The following is a 17,989-nucleotide window of genomic DNA, read 5'->3' on the forward strand; positions in this document are numbered from 1 at the left end:
TACTTTTAAGTTGAAAAATACTTTGTTTAAGACCTCCCTGGGACCCACAGGGGCACGTGTGGCTGTAAGCCTGTGGGAGCCCAATCGTTAGCCTTTCTTTTCTTTGAGCCTCTCTAAGTACATCTGCAGGGACTTCTGGATGGAGTCTTTGGAGATGAAGCTGACAAAGTTCTGCACGTCCGCATCGCGCTGCGTGATCAGGCGGCTGGCCGTGGCCTTTCGCATCATGGCCTTGGTCAGCTGTCGAGCATGGTCTAAAGAGAATGGGACGCGCCACTGAAATCCCACTTTCAGGGGCAGTGGGGTGATTTCCAACTTATTTTTTATTTTTTTTTTGAGACGGAGTCTTGCTCTGTCGCCCAGGCTGGAGTGCAATGGTGGGATCTTGGCTCACTGCAACCTCCGCCTCCCGAGTTCAAGTGATTCTCCTGCCTCAGCCTCTTGAGTAGCTGGGATTACAAGCGTGTGCCACCACACCCGGCTAATTTTGTATTTTTAGTAGAGATGGGATTTCCTCATGTTGGCCAGGCTGGTCCCAGACTCCTGACCTCAGGTGATCCGCCCATCTCTGCCTCCCCAAGTGCTGGGATTACAGGCATGAGCCACCATGCCCGGCCCTAATTTTTTTTTGTTTTGTTTTGTTTTTAAAGAGACAGGATATTCTCTGTCGCCCATACTGGAGTGCACTAGTGATCACGACTCACTGCAGCCTTGAATTCCTGGGCTCAGGTGATCCTCTCACCTCAGCCTCCTAAGTAGCTGGGACTACAGGCGTGCACCACACATCCTGGCTAATTTTGTATTATTTATTTATTTATTTTTGAGATGGAGTCTGTCTCTGCCACCCAGGCTGGACTACAGTGGCGTGACCTTGGCTCACTGCAACCTCCGCCTCCCAAGTTCAAGCACTTCTCCTGCCTCAGCCTCCTGAGTAGCTGGGATTACAGGAGCATTACCATGCCCGGCTAATTTTTGTATTTTTAGTAGAGAAGGGGTTTCACCATGTTGGTCAGGCTGATCTCGAACTCCTGACCTCAGGTGATCCACCCTCCTTGGCCTCCCAAAGTGCCGGGATTGCAGGTGTGAGCCACCGCGCCCAGCCACTTAACGTGTCATTTTCACTCAACTATATTATGAAGAATATTTCCACAATGCAGGAGGCTGAGGCAGGAGAATGGCACGAACCCAGGAGGTGGAGGTTGCAGTGAGCTGAGATCGCACCACTGCACTCCAGCCTGAGCAACAGAGGGAGACTCCATCTCAAAAAAAATAAATAAATAAAATAAAAATAAAAAAATTTCCATGGCACTATATTAAATACTGTCTTACAGCACAGGAAATGGCAGCACAGCCTTCAGCCATTTGTATCAGGGTTGGCAAATCTGGCTTCTCAAGGCCCTGAAGCTATGAATAGTTTTTACTTTTTTTGAGAGGAGTCTCACTCTGTCGTCCTGGCTGGAGTGCAGTAGCATGATCTTGGCTCACTGCAACCTCCGCCTCCCAGGTTCAAGTGATTCTCCGGCCTCAGCCTTCCCGAGTAGCTGGGATTACAGGTACCTGCCCCCACACCTGGCTAATTTTTGTATTTTTAGTAGAGACGGGGTTTTGCCATGTTGGCCAGGCTGGTCTAAAACTCCTGACCTCAGGTGATCCGCCCACCTTGGCCTCTCAAAGTGCTGGGATTACAGGCTTCAGCCACTGTGCCGGGCTGGTTTTTACATTTTTGAATAGTTGAAAATCAAAAGAAGGTTAGTATTTTGTGACGTGAAAATTATGTGAAACTCAAATTTCAGTGTCCATAAAAATTTTTTTTTTGTTTTTGAGACAGAGTCTCGCTCTGTCACCCAGGCTGGGGTACAATGGCATGATCTTGGCTCACTGCAACCTCTGCCTCCCAAGTTCAAGCGATTCTCCTGCCTCAACCTCCCGAGTAGCTGGAATTACAGGCACGTGCCACCACGCCCGGCTCATTTTTTTTTTTGTTTGAGACAGAGTCCCGCTCTCTGTCGCCCAGGCTAGAGTACAGTGGTGCGATCTCGGCTCACTGCAAGCTCCGCCTCCCGGGTTCACGCCATCCTCCTGCCTCAGCCTCTCGAGTAGCTGGGACTACAGGCACCCGCCACCACACCTGGCTAATTTTTGTATTTTTAGTAGAGACAGGGTTTTGCCGTGTTAGCCAGGATGGTCTTGATCTCCTGACCTCGTGATCCGCCCGCCTCGGCCTCTTAAAATGTTGGGATTACAGGTGTGAGCCACCGCGCCTGGCCCATTTCTGTATTTTTAGTAGAGATGGGGTTTCACCATGTTGGCCAGGCTGGTCTTGAACTCCTGATCTCAAGTGATCTGCCTGCCTCAGCCTCCCAAAGTGCTGAGATTACAGGCGTGAGCCACCGCACCTGGCCCAGTGTCCATAAAGCTTTGCCGGAACACAGCTATACCTGTCAGTTTACGTCTCCTCTGTGGCTGCTTTCTGCTACAAAGGTCTTACCTACAGAGCCCACAAGCCACCTGGCCCTTTAGAGACAGAATTTGCTGGGCCCTGGTCTATACCATTGCTGATATGACCAGCTCTTTTTCTATGAAGTGGACAATTGTCTTTGTAGTAGGTTGAAAAGTGTGCCCCAAAAGATAGGTCCAAGCCCTAACCACTGCTCTGGAACTTGGAAGTGTGACCTTATTTGGAAAGAGTCTCTGCAGATGTAATTAAGTTGGGATCATCTTGGATTTAGGGTAGGTCCTAAATCACATGGCAGGTGTCCTGAGAAGGGAGAGAGAGACCTGAGACCCACAGAAACACAGGGGAGAAAGCTGCGTAAGGATGGAGGCAGAGATTAGAGCGAGGCGCCCACAAGCCCAGGGAGGCCTGAAGCCAGCAGAAGTGGGTGGGGCAGGAAGGAGCCTCCCTGGAACGCAGGGAGGAAGTGCAGCCCTGCCCACACCTTGATTTTGCACCTCTGGTCTCCAGCCCTGTGAGATGAGCTTCTGCGGTCTGGGCCACCCGGTCTGTGCTGCGTTGTTACAGCAGCCTCCTGACACCCACATAGCTGTGATTATCAACAGTCTCCCGAAGTCACGATGTCCACAGAAAACCTTTGGGTGGAGAACCTTCTGGTCTCCCCAGCATCATCGGGCGCCTGCCATGCCCTGTGCCTCACCTGGAATGGCCATCCACTGGGCTATTGCTGACAGCGCAGTGCTCTGCACCTGCTCCTCCGGGACCACCTGGTCCACTATGCCCACCTGCAGGGCCTCCGCCGGCGGGAAGAGCAGCCCCAGCTGCAGGGCACGCTCCGCCGCCCGGTGCCCGATGGTGTTCTCCAGGGTGTCTTTCAACCTGGAAACGCAGACACCCACTCACCAAGTGGCCCCAGGTGGGTCTGTTCCCTCCACAACAAGCATGGAGCGTGGCTGCAGCCCAGGGCCTTACCAGAAAGGGGCGATGATGCCCAGCTGGGTCTCATTGAGTCCTATGCAGTACCTGGGGTTGTCCGCCAGGATGCGGTAGTCACAGGTCAGGGCCACCAGGCAGCCTCCAGCGGGGCAGGCTCCCTGCAGGGAGAGGCCGGACAGGGCTCTTAGGTGCTGCTGGTTCCAACCACATTCCAGAGGGCCAGGTCCAGGGAAGGAGGGCCTGTGCCCTCGGCGCACCCCAACCCCCGCAGGGTTCAACACCCACAGTGGGCTGGGCTGGGCTGGGTGTGCACTGGGAAACGGATGGGGAAGGAACCGGCCCCTTAGCGCTCGGCAAGGAGGGTCTGAGGCTCGTCCTCAGCCGAGGGTCATTAGTTCTTCGGCAACAGATAAATCACTTTTAAAAACCATTCAGTTAGGGGAGCAAGTCGCTTGTCCTCTCAGAGCTTTTACTCAGTGCTAAAATGCCACACAAGCATTTAGTCATAACGGTCATGCCCCAAGGGGGCCCCGATACCACCCCAGCAGCTAGCGCAACCAGGATGTCCTGGGAACCCCACACTCACCCTGTGGTCACTGCAGGTACCCACTGCCCCACGCAGGACCCATCCTGTCTGCATGGCCGTGCACCCTTGAGGCTTCCTCTCACACCAGCCCTCCCCTCCACCAGGCTCCGGCCCACACCCGGCTTGTCACAGCCATCCCGCAGGACACCCTGGTTCCTGAGGTTAAGCCCCTGTGTTGTTCTCGGCTTCCCTGGCCTTCCCCCAGAAGGGATGGAGTGATGTTTCCAAAATGTGGGTCCGATCACCCACTCACCCATACAGCCTCCACCCAGGCTGGCATCAACCCCAGGCCCTGGTCCCTACCCACTGGCTCTTTTCTGGGTCTTCTCTGATTGACCCAGGCCAGGGCCCTCACCCGAGGCCCACCTTTTTCAACACGCCCCGTGGTCTGCGATGGCGCTCACCTGTGCACATCTCAGGGCCTCTCCAACCGTCCCCTTCCCCTGTGAGAGATTCCAAGGGCAGGACAGTGTCTGTCCCACCCCCCGGCGCTGGCCCAGAACAGCCAGCGAGGCCACCTGGGAGTGGGGACACTCACGTTGATGGCGGAGACCAGCACCAGGTTGGACTGGTACAACCGCAGCCACAGCTCCTGAACGGCCTTCCAGTACTCAGCATAGTGGGCGGGGCTCCTCCCACACATCTCCGTCAGGTCCAGGCCGGCCGAGAAGATACCCGGGCGGTCCTGCAGGGGGAGCCGGGGCCACATGCCCATCAGAGTCCACCTCCCAGCTGACATCACAGCAGAAGGGCTGGGGAGCCCAGGTGCACGACGCACAGCAGGGCCAGGTCACGCTCAGGGTGTGGGTGCTGCCCCACGGAGCCAGGACTAGGCGCTCCAGGGACTCGGCCAAGGCTTCTCCTGGACCTGGCTTCCCTGTACTTCCCAGAACATTCTTCCCTTTCCCGCTTCAAACTGGATAGGAGAGGACAGGCAGGGCCAGGCACCTCCCAGGGACATAAGTGCGCCGGCCCTCTGGCTCTGCACGCCTGGCTCGGGCGGAAGAACCCAGAGGTGTGGTGAAGACTCCTGAGAATCCAGAGGAGCTGCACGTTCTGAATCATTTACCCGCAAAGGGCCAAGCAAGCCAGGGACCCCCGTGTGGACCAGGAAGTGCTAGGGTGGGAGAATGATCTGGAATGTGTGGGTTTCTCAGCAGCTACCAAGGAAGGGCGAGGGGTGAGCACAGGTGGAAGGGACCCTCCCACGGCTGGAGTAGCGGGCGCCAGCACAGGAGCCTCAGACTCCCAGTCAGGGCTGCCGGCCAGGGAGGCGGGCTCGGGGAGGAGTGGAGAACCCACCCTGGGGACCCTGCATGGTCACAGCCCCCTGAGCAAATGACAAGGGTACCTTCCCCTCTGCACGACACGGCACGTTTTCCTCCCGAGGGCCGGATCCCCCAAGGCTGTGGGTGAACTTGTTCCTGCAGCTGAACCCAGCTCACCCTGACTCACACAAGCAGAGCTGGGTGGATGTTTACCCAACCCTGTCTGCAGGAAGGAGGGCGACAGCCACCTAACGTGTGTGAGGAGGAGGTGGCTGGGACAGATGGGATGGCCTCCACATCCTCAGGTGATGTGAAAAAGCCAGGAACGGTGCGGGTGTGCAACGCAGCTCCGCTGTTCCCAAACAGACGTGAGCTGGTGCCGCACAGAATGGGTAGGCCGGTCCTTTGTTTCTACAAAACGTGTTCTACTTCCGTTACTCAAGACCCAGGCCTGGCGTGGTGGCTCATGCCTGTAATCCCAGAGCTTTGGGAGGCCAAGATTGGAGAACTGCTTGAGGCCAGGAGTTCAAGACCAGCCTGGGCAAGATAGCAAGACCCCGCCTGTACAAAAAAGTAAAAATTAAGCAAAAAAATTAACCAGGTGCAATGGCTCGCACCTGTAATCCTAGCACATTGGGGAGCCGAGGTGGGAGGAGTGCTTGAGCCCAGGAGTTCAAGACCAACGTGGGCAATAAAGGCACTGTCTCTCCCAAAAATTTTAAAAATTTTCAAGATTCAAGAATCGCTTGAACCCAGGAGGCGGAGGTTGTAGTAAGCCAAGATCACGTCACTGTACTCCAGCCTGGGCAAGAGAGGGAGATTCTGTCTCAATAAATTTATAAGGCTGGACGTGGCCAGCACTTTGGGAGGCCGAGGTGGGCGGATCACTTGAGGTCAGGAGTTCTAGGCCAGGCCCTGTAAAGCCACGCCAGCCTCCGAGGACCCCTCACTCCCCTCACCTCAGCCATGGCCCGCTTCCCCTCAGGGGTCCCATCCTCCTGGGCCTGACACTGCTTACTGCCCCTCCGCGACGTTGGTAATGACACTGTTCCCACAGATGCCACGCCTAGCGTTCGCCAGCACTCAGGCAACACTTAGAGTCCCCTGCACAAGAACTCAGACCAAAGAGGTTCACCCTCGAGAACTCGCCCTGAAGACTGGCCCGCAGAGGATCAGAGAGCATGGGTATTGTTCGCAGGACTGGCTCAGGGCACCCAAGTGATCCTAGTGGGGAGCACTCCAGGAACCCACCACCAGGTGTGCTTAGGGTCCAAGGTGACCCCATAGATGCATGGCTCTCCCTCACTCGCTGCCCACAGCTCTCCCCAGTGTCCGCCTGGACGACGGCCCGGGCAGGGAAGGCGGTCTCCTGGGAAGGGCGTCTCTTGGGACAGCTGTCTCCTGGGAAGGCTGCCTCCGAGACTGGTCCACCTTCACCTTTGGGAATGATCTGCTTGAGGCCCATGGCAGTTTGGGTCCCTGCTGGGGCACACCCAGACGGCGCTCCTGGAAGCCTCCCGTGAAGGCGCCTGGAGTCCAGCGTGGTGGGGCTGCCGGCTGGCCTGCAACACACGTTGGCAGGCTCCGCCTCTTCCATGTGCAACAGGCCTGGGCTCACATCAGAGAACTCGGGCCAAGAACTCGGGCTGGGGTAGGGAGCTGAACTGGCACCTACCGAGGTCAGAATGACACCGCGGAAGCTCTTGTCATTCTCCAGCTTCTCCAGGCTGATGACCAGCTCCGTCAGAAACTCCAGGCTCAGGCTGTTCACTGGGGGGTTCTTGAATTTCATCACAGCGACCCCTAATTTAAAGAATGAGAAGAGAAAGCTCACACCTGGCACTGGAAAAGCAGCCTGACCAGCCTGCACCCTCAACTAAGCCATGGTAGCTGTGCATTTTGGGGGTTTTATTTATTAATTTATTTATTTAGAGACAGAGTCTCGCTCTGTCACCCAGGCTGGAGTGCAGTGGCGCGATCTCGGCTCACTGCAAGCTCTGCCTCCCGGGTTCACACCATTCTCCTGCCTCAGCCTCCTGAGTAGCTGGGACTACAGGTGCCCACCACCACGCCTGGATAATTTTTTTCTTTTAAGTAGAGACGGGGTTTCACCGTGTTAGCCAGGATGGTCTCGATCTCCTGACCTCGTGATCTGCCTGCCTCGGCCTCCCAAAGTGCTGGAATTACAGGCGTGAACCCCCGCGCCTGGTCCTATTTTTATTTATTTTTTTGAGAAGGAGTTTTGCTCTTGTTGCCCAGGTTCAAGTGCAATGGAGCGATCTCGGCTCACCGCAACCTCTGCCTCTTGGGTTCAAGCGATTCGACTGCCTCAGCCTCCTGAGTAGCTAGGATTACAGGTGCGTGCCGCTACATCCAGCTAATTTTGTATTTTTAGTAGGGACAGGGTTTTCTCCATGCTGGTCAGGCTGGTCTTGAACTCCCAACCTCAGGTGATCCGCTCGCCTCGGCCTCCCAAAGTGCCAGGATTACAGGCGTAAGCCACAGCGCCCGGCCTGGGGGTTATTTTTTTATTATTATTATTTTTGAGACAGGGTCTCACTCTATCACCTAGGAGTGCAGGAGTGTGATCTCTGCTTACTGCAGCTTTGACCTCCTGGGCTCCAGCAATCCTCCCAACTCAGCCTGCTGAGTAGCTGGGATTATAGGCAAGCACCACCACACCCAGTTAATTTTTTTTATTTTTTAATACAGACGAGGTCTTATTTTGTTGCCCAGGCTGGTCTTGAACTCCTGAGCTTAAGTGGTCCTTCTGCCTCAGGCTCCCAAAGTGCTAGATTACAGGAGTGAGCCCTTGGTTTTTTACATTGAAGTAAGATCGATATAACATACATTAACAATTTCATTTATTCTATATAAACTGCATGCTTTTTAAATTAACCATTCTCTCTCTATCATTTTTTTCTGAGACAGAGTCTTGCTCTGTCGCCCAGGCTGGAGTGCAGTGGCGCGATCTTGGCTCACTGCAAGCTCCGCCTCCCGGGTTCAAGCGATTCTCCTGCCTCAGCCTCCCGTGTAGCTGGGACTACAGGTACCTGCCACCACGCCTGGCTAATTTTTTTGTATTTTTAGTAGAGATAAGGTTTCACCATGTTAGCCAGGATAGTCTCAATCCTCTGACCTTGTGATCCGCCCGCCTCGCCTCCCATAGCGCTGGGATTACAGGTGTGGGCCACCACACCCAACCTCTGTATTATTTTTTTTGAGACTGTCTTGCTCTGTCGCCTAGGCTGGAGTGCAGTGGTGCAATCTTAGCTCACTGCAACGTCCACCTCCCGGGTTCAAGCGATTCTCCTGCCTCAGCCTCCTGAGTAGCTGGGACTACAGGTATGCGCCACTATGCCCAGCTAATTTTTGTATTTTTAGTAGAGATGGGGTTTCACCATGTTGGTTGGCCAGGATGGTCTCGATCTCTTGACCTCGTGAACACCTCGCCTAGGCCTCCCAAAGTGCTGGGATTATAGGTGTGAGCCACCATGCCCGGCCAAATTAACCATTTTCTATCTTTATTTTTTTTTGAGACAAGAGTCTCGCTCTGTTGCCCAGGCTGGAGTGCAGCAGCGCTATCTCGGCTCACTGCAACCTCTGCCTCCTGGGTTCAAGCCATTCTTCTGCCTCAGCCTCCTGAGAAGCTGGGATTACAGGACACACCACCATGCCTGGCTAATTTTTGCATTTTTAGTAGAGACGGGGTTTCACCAGGTTGGCCAGGCTGGTCATGAACTTCTGACCTCAGGTGATCCTCCTGCCTCAGCCTCCCAAAATGATGGGATTATAGGTATGAGCCACTGTGCTCAGCCTAAATTAGCCATTTTTAAGTAAACAAGTCAGGCACTTACACAATTCAGTATACTGACTGTGTTGTGCAACTATCACCGCTGCCTAGTTCCAGAACCTTTTCATTGTCCCAAAAGGAATCCTTGTCCCCATGAGCAGTTGCTCCCCATCCCACCCCCAGCTCCTGGAAGCCACCAATCTTCGTTCTGTGTCTGCAGTTTTCCTGCTCCGGCCATATTCCATATCACTGGGATACCGCCGGGCTTTGTTGTCGGCTTTGTCCACTTAGTATCATGTGTTCAAGGTTCATCCATGTGGTTGTCATTCCTATTTATTTATTTATTTATTTTATTTTATTAATTAATTTATTTTTGAGACAGATTCTTGCTCTGTTGCCCAGGCTGGAGTGCAGTGGCGCAATCTCGGCTCACTGCAAGCTCCACCTCGGGGATTCACACCATTCTCCTGCCTCAGTCTCCCAAGTAGCTGGGACTACAGGCGCCCGCCACCACGCCTGGCTAATTTTTTTTTTGTATTTTTTAGTAGAGATGGGGTTTCACCGTGTTAGCCAGAATGGTCTCGATCTCCTGACCTCGTGATCCGCGCACCTTGGCCTCCCAAAGTGCTGGGATTACAGGTGGGAGCCACCGGGCCCGGACTCAAAAACATGTTATCTTAAGGTATTGGAATGGGTAGTGTGGACTACACATTGTGAATATACTTACGGCCACTGGGTTGTACGTTGCAAAACGGCTAGAATGGTAAATGTGAGGCATATTTTAAAGATTTTTATGTACACACACACACACATTACCTCCAGTAAAAAAGGAAAAGTGTTCGTACAATGACAATTTTTTTACCCGAGTGCCTCCCCACTTTACCATATAAAAAGACAACGTAAGCCGGGCGCGGTGGCTCACGCCTGTAATCTCAGCACTTTGGGAGGCCGAGGCGGGTGGATCACGAGGTCAGGAGATCAAGACCATCCTGGCTAACATGGTGAAACCCCGTCTCCACTAAAAATACCAAAAAAAAAAAAAAATTAGCCGGGTGTGGTGGCGGGCACCTGTAGTCCCAGCTACTTGGGCGGCTGAGGTAGAAGAATGGTGTGAACCCGGGAGGCGGAGCTTGCAGTGAGCGGAGATCGTGCCACTGCACTCCAGCCTGGCGACAGAGCAAGACTCCATCTCAAAAAAAAAAAAAAAAAAAAGACAAAGTAGAGTTTGGAGGAGTCAGAAAGTCAGGCCTGACTGAGATTGCACTGAGCCAGAACCGCGCCATTGCACGCCAGCCTGGGCGACAGAGGGAGCCTCTGTCTCAAAAAAAAAAAATAATAATTTTTTTTTTGCATTTTGTTGAGATATATTCAAATATGCTACAGAAATGATCCCTTCAGAAACTCAGTTTTTACAAAAATTAGTGGGCGTAGTGGTGGGTCCCTGTCATCCCAGCTATTTGGGAGGCTGAGGAGGGAGAATCGCTTGAACCCAGGAGGCACAGGTTGCAGTGAGCCGAGATTGCGCCACTGCTCTCCAGTCTGGCGACTGGAGAGCAAGACTACATCTCCAAAAAAACAAAAAAAGTCAGTTTGAAGTTGGTCTTAGTTTGTCCCTCTCAGTTTGTAGAGAGAGCCCAGGCAGCTCCCTCAGCCCAGACAGAGAGGACGGAACCAAGTTCAGAGGCACCAGGAGCCTGGAGTCCTGAAGCTGTGCAAAGTTGGGCACAGCCCTGAGTCTGGGGGGTTGGGGAGGGCAGGGGCTGTGACTTACTTTCGGAGGGGCAGGGCCTCCTCTCAGGAGCCACAGCAGGGACTGCTGCACCAGGAGGTCCAGGTCAGCATGTCCTGGAAGCAGAACTGCTGGCGCCTAGGCGTGCCCTCTCGGTGCCCTCAGCTCGGCCTCCTGTCTGGAGGGAGCGCACAGGCTTCTCTTCCAAAAGTACTTTTTCTGTCCTTTCCAGTGGGTTTTACCAAGGGTTCTGACCGGCGGGTAGGTACGAGGTTCTGTGCCACATGGGAGTGTTAACAAACATAATTTTATTCCAAAAGATTCCAATTCTTTTCCACTTCCAATTGAATAACTTAGATAACAGCTCATATCCCCGCCAACTTTATTTTTATTTATTTATTTATTTTGAGACGGAATCTTGCTCTGTGGCCCAAGCTGGAGTGCAGCGGCACAATCTCGGCTCACTGCAGCCTCCACCTCCCAGATTCCAGCGATTCTTCTGCCTCAGCCTCCCAGGCATAGGCACGCACCACCACGCCCAGCTAATTTTTTTCTTTTGTATTTTTTAGTACAGATAGGGTTTCATCATGTTGGCCAGGCTGATCTCGAACTCCTGACCTCAGGTGATCCGCTCGCCTCAGCCTCTTAAAGTGCTAGGATTACAGGCGTGAGCCACCGCGCCCGGCCTCCGCCAACTTTAAAAACAGAAACTTTTATCTCATGACGAACGAACCCAGGTAGAGCGGCAAGGTTCTGTTTCGAAACTTGGGTTCTAAACACAAACCGAGCGTCGACAGACGTGGTTCTCCAACAGCGCCCCGCGAGGGCGGACTCCCGCGGGTCCTGACCCCACGCCCGCCCTCCCTCGGCGCCGCCCGCTCACCTGCGCCCGCGTCCGGCTCCACCAGCACCCGCCGGCTCCCGAAGCGCCGCGCGCCGTCTCCGCCGCCGGCCGCCCGCTCCGTCCGCCCGAGGGCCGCGCCCGGGAGCCGGGCCCCTGCGAAGGCAGCGTGGGGGAGCCCGTTAGTTCCCGGTCCTGGCCCCGGCCCAGGCCCGATCCCTGCCCACCCCGGGTTTCGCACCCGCGCGGAGCAGAACGCGCGCCGGGACTCGCACAGAAGCCACCAGCGCCATCTTGACCGCAACGCGCGGGATAAAGGTCGCGGGGTGAGCTCGCCTCCTGGGGAGGGGGCGGAGCCCCCCGCACTAGGCCCTGCCCCGTTCCCAGAGGCTGGTCAACGCCTCCACCTACCGGCCGAAACAGCCGCTCGCCGCCCTCCGGCTTCATCCCGGGCAGCCGCGCGCTTCCGGGGCAGGCACCTGGATCTGGGCCAGGGCTGGCCTACAGGGAGGCGCAGGCCCACTGCTGAAGCAGCCACGACCAGCTCAGCGCCAGGGCAGGCTCTTCTACAGCGCGGGACACTGTAGGCAAGAGGCTGCCGGTGTTCGTGACCGCGAGCTCTAGGCTGGGCCCAGCTACTGCAGTATCGGCGCTGGAAAGGCGATCAAAGCACTGAGCCCCACCCGAGGGGGCCGTCAGGGAGGCCAGGGACTGCCTGGGGTGAGCCCGGGCTCCTGCCCCTTTGGGAACAGGATCAGAGCTGCAGGTTTAGTCACCGAAATGGGGGTGGGGGCAGCAGAACCCAGCGGTAAGAACAGGCCACCCGCCTTGCTCAGCACAAGGGCAAGTGCACAAAGGCCGGACCGCAGTGGCACCTTTTTATTTGCAGAGAAATGCCGAAGGATAAGAATACAGTCTGTTCCCGCTGGGCCGTAAGCGGCAGCTCGGGAGTGGGCCTTTGTACTGTCTGGTGTGGGGTTTTGGTCCGACCACTGGGAGCACTGGGCAGTAAGGTCCCAGCTGTGTTGGGTGGTCTCAACTTTTGTTCTCATCTTAAGCATTTCCAATTCTTCCTTGTGTCCCAAACCAATTTTTGAGGTGGAAAAATGGCCACTTAACGGAGGAGGAAGCAAGCCTGGCACACACACCTGTAACCCCAGTGACTCAGGACCAGCTGGGTAACATAGCAACACCTTGTTGCTACAAAAAATTTTTAAAAATTAGCTCCTGCTGCTGGGCGCGGTGGCTCATGCCTGTAATCCCAGCACTTTGGGGGCCGAGGTGGGCAAATCATGAGGTCAGGAGTTTGAGACCAGCCGGGCCAATATGGTGAAACCCCGTCTCTACTAGAAATACAAAAAATTAGCTGGGCATGGTGGCAGGTGCCTGTAATTCCAGCTACTCAGGAGGCTGAGGCAGGAAAATCACTTGAACCCAGGAGGCAGAGATTGTAGTGAGCCAATATTGCGCCACTGCACTCCAACCCAGGCAACAGAGACTGTCTCAAAAAAAAAATTAAAAAATTAAAAAAAAATTAACCCCTGCTACTCTGGACACTAAAGCAGGAGTTGGAGGCTGTAATGAGCTATGATCGCACCATGGTACATACTCCAGCCTGGGTGACAGAGCGAGAGTCTGTCTGAAAACACACACACATTCCGAGGTGGCGATAAAACCATCTCCTTCTATTTGTCCACCCTAGGAGCAACCTGGTCCCCACAGCACACAAATTCTAGGTTCTCCTGGCTGAAAGCATCGGAGGTGCCGCTGTGGATGGTGAGGAACAGAAAGTTACTAGGGGCAAGGGGACAAGTGAGAAGGCAGTGAACCCAGTACTAGATTTGCATTCCGATCTTGGGTTTATTAAACACAATTCTTCCACTCTACACAACAAAGTACAAACACAATGTCATCTAAAATGCTACAAAGGTATAAAACTCAAAAGAGAAATTTTATAGTACTGACTGTACAATAAAAGCAAAAAAGAAAAAAAATAAAAGCAATGTACATGTTGCCAAGATAACCTGAAAGACCACCATGAAGGGCAGGCACAACCATGGCTGCGTGATGACCCCGCAGAGCTGGCTCTCAACTCACTCGCCAATTTCAGAGTACAGTGGTGGGGTGCGGTGTGTGCATCGGTGCACGGACAGACAGAACCATGAGCAGCAACTACCATGGGTGAGAGGATCTTTAGGGGGGATGTGACCCTTGAAGTCAGAAGAGGCCTCGAGAGGCCAGGCCTAACAGGGTTGGCAGCTGCACTAAAGCCTGGGGCAGCTCCCTTTCCAGAAGGACACTGCCCAGCAACAGCAAGGGCACGGCCTGGCCACCATCCCAGGTCATCGGGGAAGGGAAAAGTGTGCTCCCAGGTAAGCAGGGTCAAACCACCCCCAAGAGCCTCACTTGTCCCTGGTGGCTCTGCCACTGAACTGACTCTTAGAAACCGGAAACGGGTGAGCTTTCTAGCCAGAAAACCGGAGGGAATCTTGACAGGCACACAGCATCCAAACCAACAGCACTTCTGCAGCCGGAGCCCGGCTGGCAGAGGGGTGCTGCCTGCTGCCTGCTGCCTGCAAATCCTGCCAGAGTCAAGGGTTTGCTTTCCTACTGGTCTTCCTTTGGCTAGAAAAGTGACAAAACTGAGCTGGGTGGGGTATAAGTTACAGGGGCGAGAGCTTCAGTGGCCTGTTTATCGGGAGGAGTTGGAGCTGGAGCGGCTCCTGTGGCGGCGGCGGCCCGGGGACCGTGATCTCCGGCGCACGGGGGACCTGCGCCTCGGGGAGCGGGACCTGTGGGAAGAGGAGAAACCACATCAGAGTAGCTCAGGCTGTAGGGGCAAGCTAGCTTCTTTCTGGGCAATTCCCCACAGTTTTACTTTTTTGAGATGGAATATCACTCTGTCTCCAGGCCAGAGTGCAGTGGCACGATCTCAGCTCACTGCAACTTCTGCCTCCAGGGTTCAAGCAATTCTCCTGCCTCAGCCTCCCATGCAACTGGGACTACAGGCGCGCGCCACCACGCCCAGCTAATTTTTGTGTGTGTATATATATATATATTTGAGATGGGGTCTCACTCTGTTGCCCAGGCTGAGTGCAGAGGCGCAATCTCAGCCTCCCAGGTTCATGCCATTCTCCTGCCTCAGCCTCCCGAGTAACTGGGACTACAGGCGCGCGCCACCACGCCCAGCTAATTTTTGTGTGTGTATATATATATATATTTGAGATGGGGTCTCACTCTGTTGCCCAGGCTGAGTGCAGAGGCGCAATCTCAGCCTCCCAGGTTCATGCCATTCTCCTGCCTCAGCCTCCCGAGTAACTGGGACTACAGGCGCACGCCACCACGCACAGCTAATTTTTTTTTTTTTTTAAAGTAGAGACGGGGTTTCACCGTGTTAGCCAGGATGGTCTCGATCTCCTGACCTCATGTTCCGCCCACCTCGGCCTCCCAAAGTGCTGGAATTACAGGCGTGAGCCACCATGCAAGGCCTAATTTTTATATTTTTTGGACGGATGGGGTTTCACCATGTTGGCCAGGATGGTCTCGACCTCCTGACCTTGTGATCCACCCACCTCAGCCTCCCAAAGTGCTGGGATTACAGGCTATTGCTACCATGCGTGGCAAAGTTTTACTTTTTTTTTTTTTTTTTGAGATGGAGTCTCACTCTGTTGCTCAGGCTGGAGTGCAGTGGCATGATCTTGGCTCACTGCAAGCTCCGCCTCCCGGGTTCACGCCATTCTCCTGCCTCAGCCTCCCGAGTAGCTGGGACTACAGGCACCTACCACCACACCCAGCTAATTTTTTTGTATTTTTAGTAGAGACAAGGTTTCACTGTATTAGGCAGGGTGGTCTCCATCTCCTAACCTCGTGATCTGCCCGCCTCAGCCTCCCAAAGTGATTACAGGCCTGAGCCACCATGCCCGGCAGAAGTTTTACTTTTTAATACTAGAAGTTGGGACAGGTCCCACCTGATGGGCCTGCCCTGAGCTCTTGGGAACGGGTGCTTGTGAGACCCAAGGCAGAAGCCCAGGCTTTCCTCCTCTTCCCCAAAGGCTGAAAGCACAGCTCACCACCGGCAAGGGAAGGCCAAACTGTGGCCTCTGCCGAGGGATTACCACCCCTGCCCCACAACTCTTCTGACCCCCAACTTCTCCCTCTCCTAGTTCTTCTTGTTAGCTCAGAAAAAAGTGGGCCTGCACCTGGGCTCACAGGTCTAGTGGTCTCCTAGGAAGGCCACACCACGCCACTGCCCAGACTCAGAAAGCTGTGTTGGTGCAACTCTAGTGCGTCTCCTGCCTGTGGCTTACTGCAGCTGTGGCCCTCCTGCTCTCTCCATGAGCTCTGAAGGGCTCCTGCTCTCTGCCCGCCCACACAGGAAGGCAGGCAGGGCTGAATAAAGGGTCTGAAAGTCACTGCGATCATGTGAGGTTTGTGGCCTGATCAGTCCACTGAAACTACAAATTGTTTACCTTCTCCTCATCCGTGGGGGAGACCTGCGCCACATAGGCGGTGGTGGCAACATTCTCCTGGGAGGGCTGAATCTCCTGGGGGGTGGCCTAGGCCAGGGGGCCAGCACGGCGGTGGCAGTGATCTCCTGGCCATCAATTTGTCCTGTTGAAAAAGAGAGCAAGTCATAAAATATCTAACAAGCATCTACCCTAGACAATGCATACCACAGTGAAAGAGACAGGCCTGGGAGAACAATGACAATGTAAGATAATCACAGCAACAGGGCCGGGCATGGTGGCTCACTCCTGTAATCCCAGCACTTTGGGAAGCTGAGGCGGGTGGATCATGAGGTCAGGAGATTGAGACCATCCTGGCTAACATGGTGAAACTGTCTCTACTAAAAAGACAATAAATCAGCTGTGCGAGGTGGCAGGCGCCTATAGTCCCAGCTACTCGGGAGGCTGAGGCAGGAGAATGGCGTGAACCCTGGAGGCAGAGGCTGCAGTGAGCGGAGATCGTGCCACTACACTCCAGCCTAGGTAACAAGAGCGAAACTCCGTCTCAAAAAAAAAAAAAAAAAAAAGATAATCACAGAAATAACATCATGACTAATGTTTCATGAGGAAAAGAGGCATAGAAACTAACAGGAGACACCAATCTCCACGTGTCGAGGCAGCCTCCCAGGTCAAGAGTCATCCAAGTCAAGAGCTAAAGAATGTGCTGGAGGCCAGATGCGGAGGCTCACGCCTGTAATCCCAGTGCTCTGGGAAGCCAGGCAGGCGGATCACAATGTCAGGAGTTCGAGACCAGCCTGGCTAACATGGTGAAACCCCATCTCTACTAAAAATACAAAAATTAGCCGAGCATGGTGGTGTGTGCCTGTAATTGCAGCTACTCGGGAGGCTGAGGCAAAACAATCTCTTGGACCCAGGAGGAGGAGGTTGCAGCGAGCTGACATCATGCCACGGCACTCTAGCCTGGGCAACAACTGAGACTCCGTCTCAAGAAAAAAAAAAAGAAAAGAAAAGAATGTGCTGGAATCTGCTAGGTGGAAGAGAAGGGCTATGCTGGGCCCTGTGCTGGGAAGGACCCAAAGCACTGGTGAGAGAAGGTAGCATCGAGAGCGAGTGACAAGCAAACAAAAGGCCCCAGGGCCAGGGTGGGGCCTCCTCGCAGGACCATGCAGGCAGTATCCGCGTTTTCGCTTCCTTCTCCTCCAACCAAGGGAAGCTGGGTCTGGGGCTAAGAGAAGTGGGAGAAGTTCTCTTAGGAGGGCTCTGCAGCACTGAGAGGGGCCTGAATCAACATCAAATGATTTGGCAGGGAAACGGAAGGATTCAGGGGACAGCTGGGAAGTAAAATTGCCAGAGCTTGGTGATGGATGGGATGGGGGTGGTGAGGTATGAGCTTCCACTGACGGAGAGGTGGGGCTCCGGTGGGAAGCTGCATGAAGGAAATTTTAGGAGATGCCAAAGACTTTGTGTTTGGAAACAAGCAGTCTCAGAGAGGTGGCTCTGCATGTGGATGGCACTGAAACACACGCCATGTGCATGAAGCGAGGAGAGGCAGTGTGGGATGTGGGCTCCAGGGAGAGAGGAAAGGAAATAGAGGTACAAACCCAGGAACCCCAGGGGAGCATGCACCCCGACCTCAAGAATTGTCTGGTAGCTGGGGATACCGGGAGCCCAAGCGCAGCCCCTTCTGTGCCCTAAGGGGTAAAGGGCTCTTTTGTTTTCTCAACTCCTACCTTTAAGGCACATGGGGACTAACTCCGGCATGTGGCTATGTATTCAGAACATACTTAAGAAGTTTAACTTCAGTAAACTCAGCCTAAGTTAGCCCAAATTAGGGATTTCACAGCACTGACTCTATAATAATGAAGAAAAATCCATCTTCTGTGTAGCTGCCAGTAAAGGCCAACCCCTTCTCGTC

At 54.2% G+C, this 17,989-nt stretch overlaps 2 protein-coding genes and 1 long non-coding RNA gene across 11 annotated transcripts in view; 1 reads left to right on the top strand and 2 right to left on the bottom strand.

Moving 5' to 3' along the window:
* On the bottom strand, window positions 1–11,975 carry ECI1 (enoyl-CoA delta isomerase 1). Of its 2 annotated transcripts, XM_016928655.3 has the most exons (7): window positions 11,850–11,975; window positions 11,651–11,764; window positions 6,921–7,048; window positions 4,516–4,662; window positions 3,428–3,549; window positions 3,156–3,334; window positions 1–254 (listed from the first exon to the last, which is right to left on the bottom strand). In XM_016928655.3, the coding sequence occupies exons 1-7, from the start codon at window positions 11,899–11,901 to the stop codon at window positions 88–90; spliced, it is 909 nt and encodes a 302-aa protein (XP_016784144.1). In that variant the 5' UTR covers window positions 11,902–11,975; the 3' UTR covers window positions 1–87. The 2 variants fall into 2 exon arrangements, with proteins under 2 accessions (XP_016784144.1, XP_016784145.1); XM_016928656.2 differs by lacking the exons at window positions 11,651–11,764; window positions 11,850–11,975 and adding an exon at window positions 10,810–11,037.
* The window catches only part of LOC107968667 (uncharacterized), a 10,310-nt gene continuing 4,078 nt past the window's right edge, over window positions 11,758–17,989 (top strand). Inside the window, exon 1 of one of the 2 annotated variants that reach the window (XR_008539907.2) lies at window positions 11,758–11,934. This is a non-coding gene — a long non-coding RNA (uncharacterized LOC107968667). Of the gene's footprint in view, window positions 11,935–12,072; window positions 12,329–17,989 lie in introns of those variants that run through there. The other variant, XR_008539906.2, reaches the window with a different exon arrangement.
* RNPS1 (RNA binding protein with serine rich domain 1) overlaps window positions 13,449–17,989 on the bottom strand; it is a 15,524-nt gene continuing 10,983 nt past the window's right edge. For all 7 annotated transcript variants that reach the window (XM_009430095.5, NM_001279816.1, XM_054668077.1 and 4 more), the window contains 2 exon segments: window positions 16,078–16,219; window positions 13,449–14,400 (listed from right to left, as the gene is read on the bottom strand). In XM_009430095.5, the coding sequence (XP_009428370.1) occupies window positions 14,301–14,400; window positions 16,078–16,219 (242 nt within the window). In that variant the 3' untranslated portion in view covers window positions 13,449–14,300.

The sequence above is a fragment of the Pan troglodytes genome, chromosome 18 (assembly GCF_028858775.2).
Source record: "Pan troglodytes isolate AG18354 chromosome 18, NHGRI_mPanTro3-v2.0_pri, whole genome shotgun sequence".
Lineage (NCBI taxonomy): Eukaryota > Metazoa > Chordata > Mammalia > Primates > Hominidae > Pan > Pan troglodytes.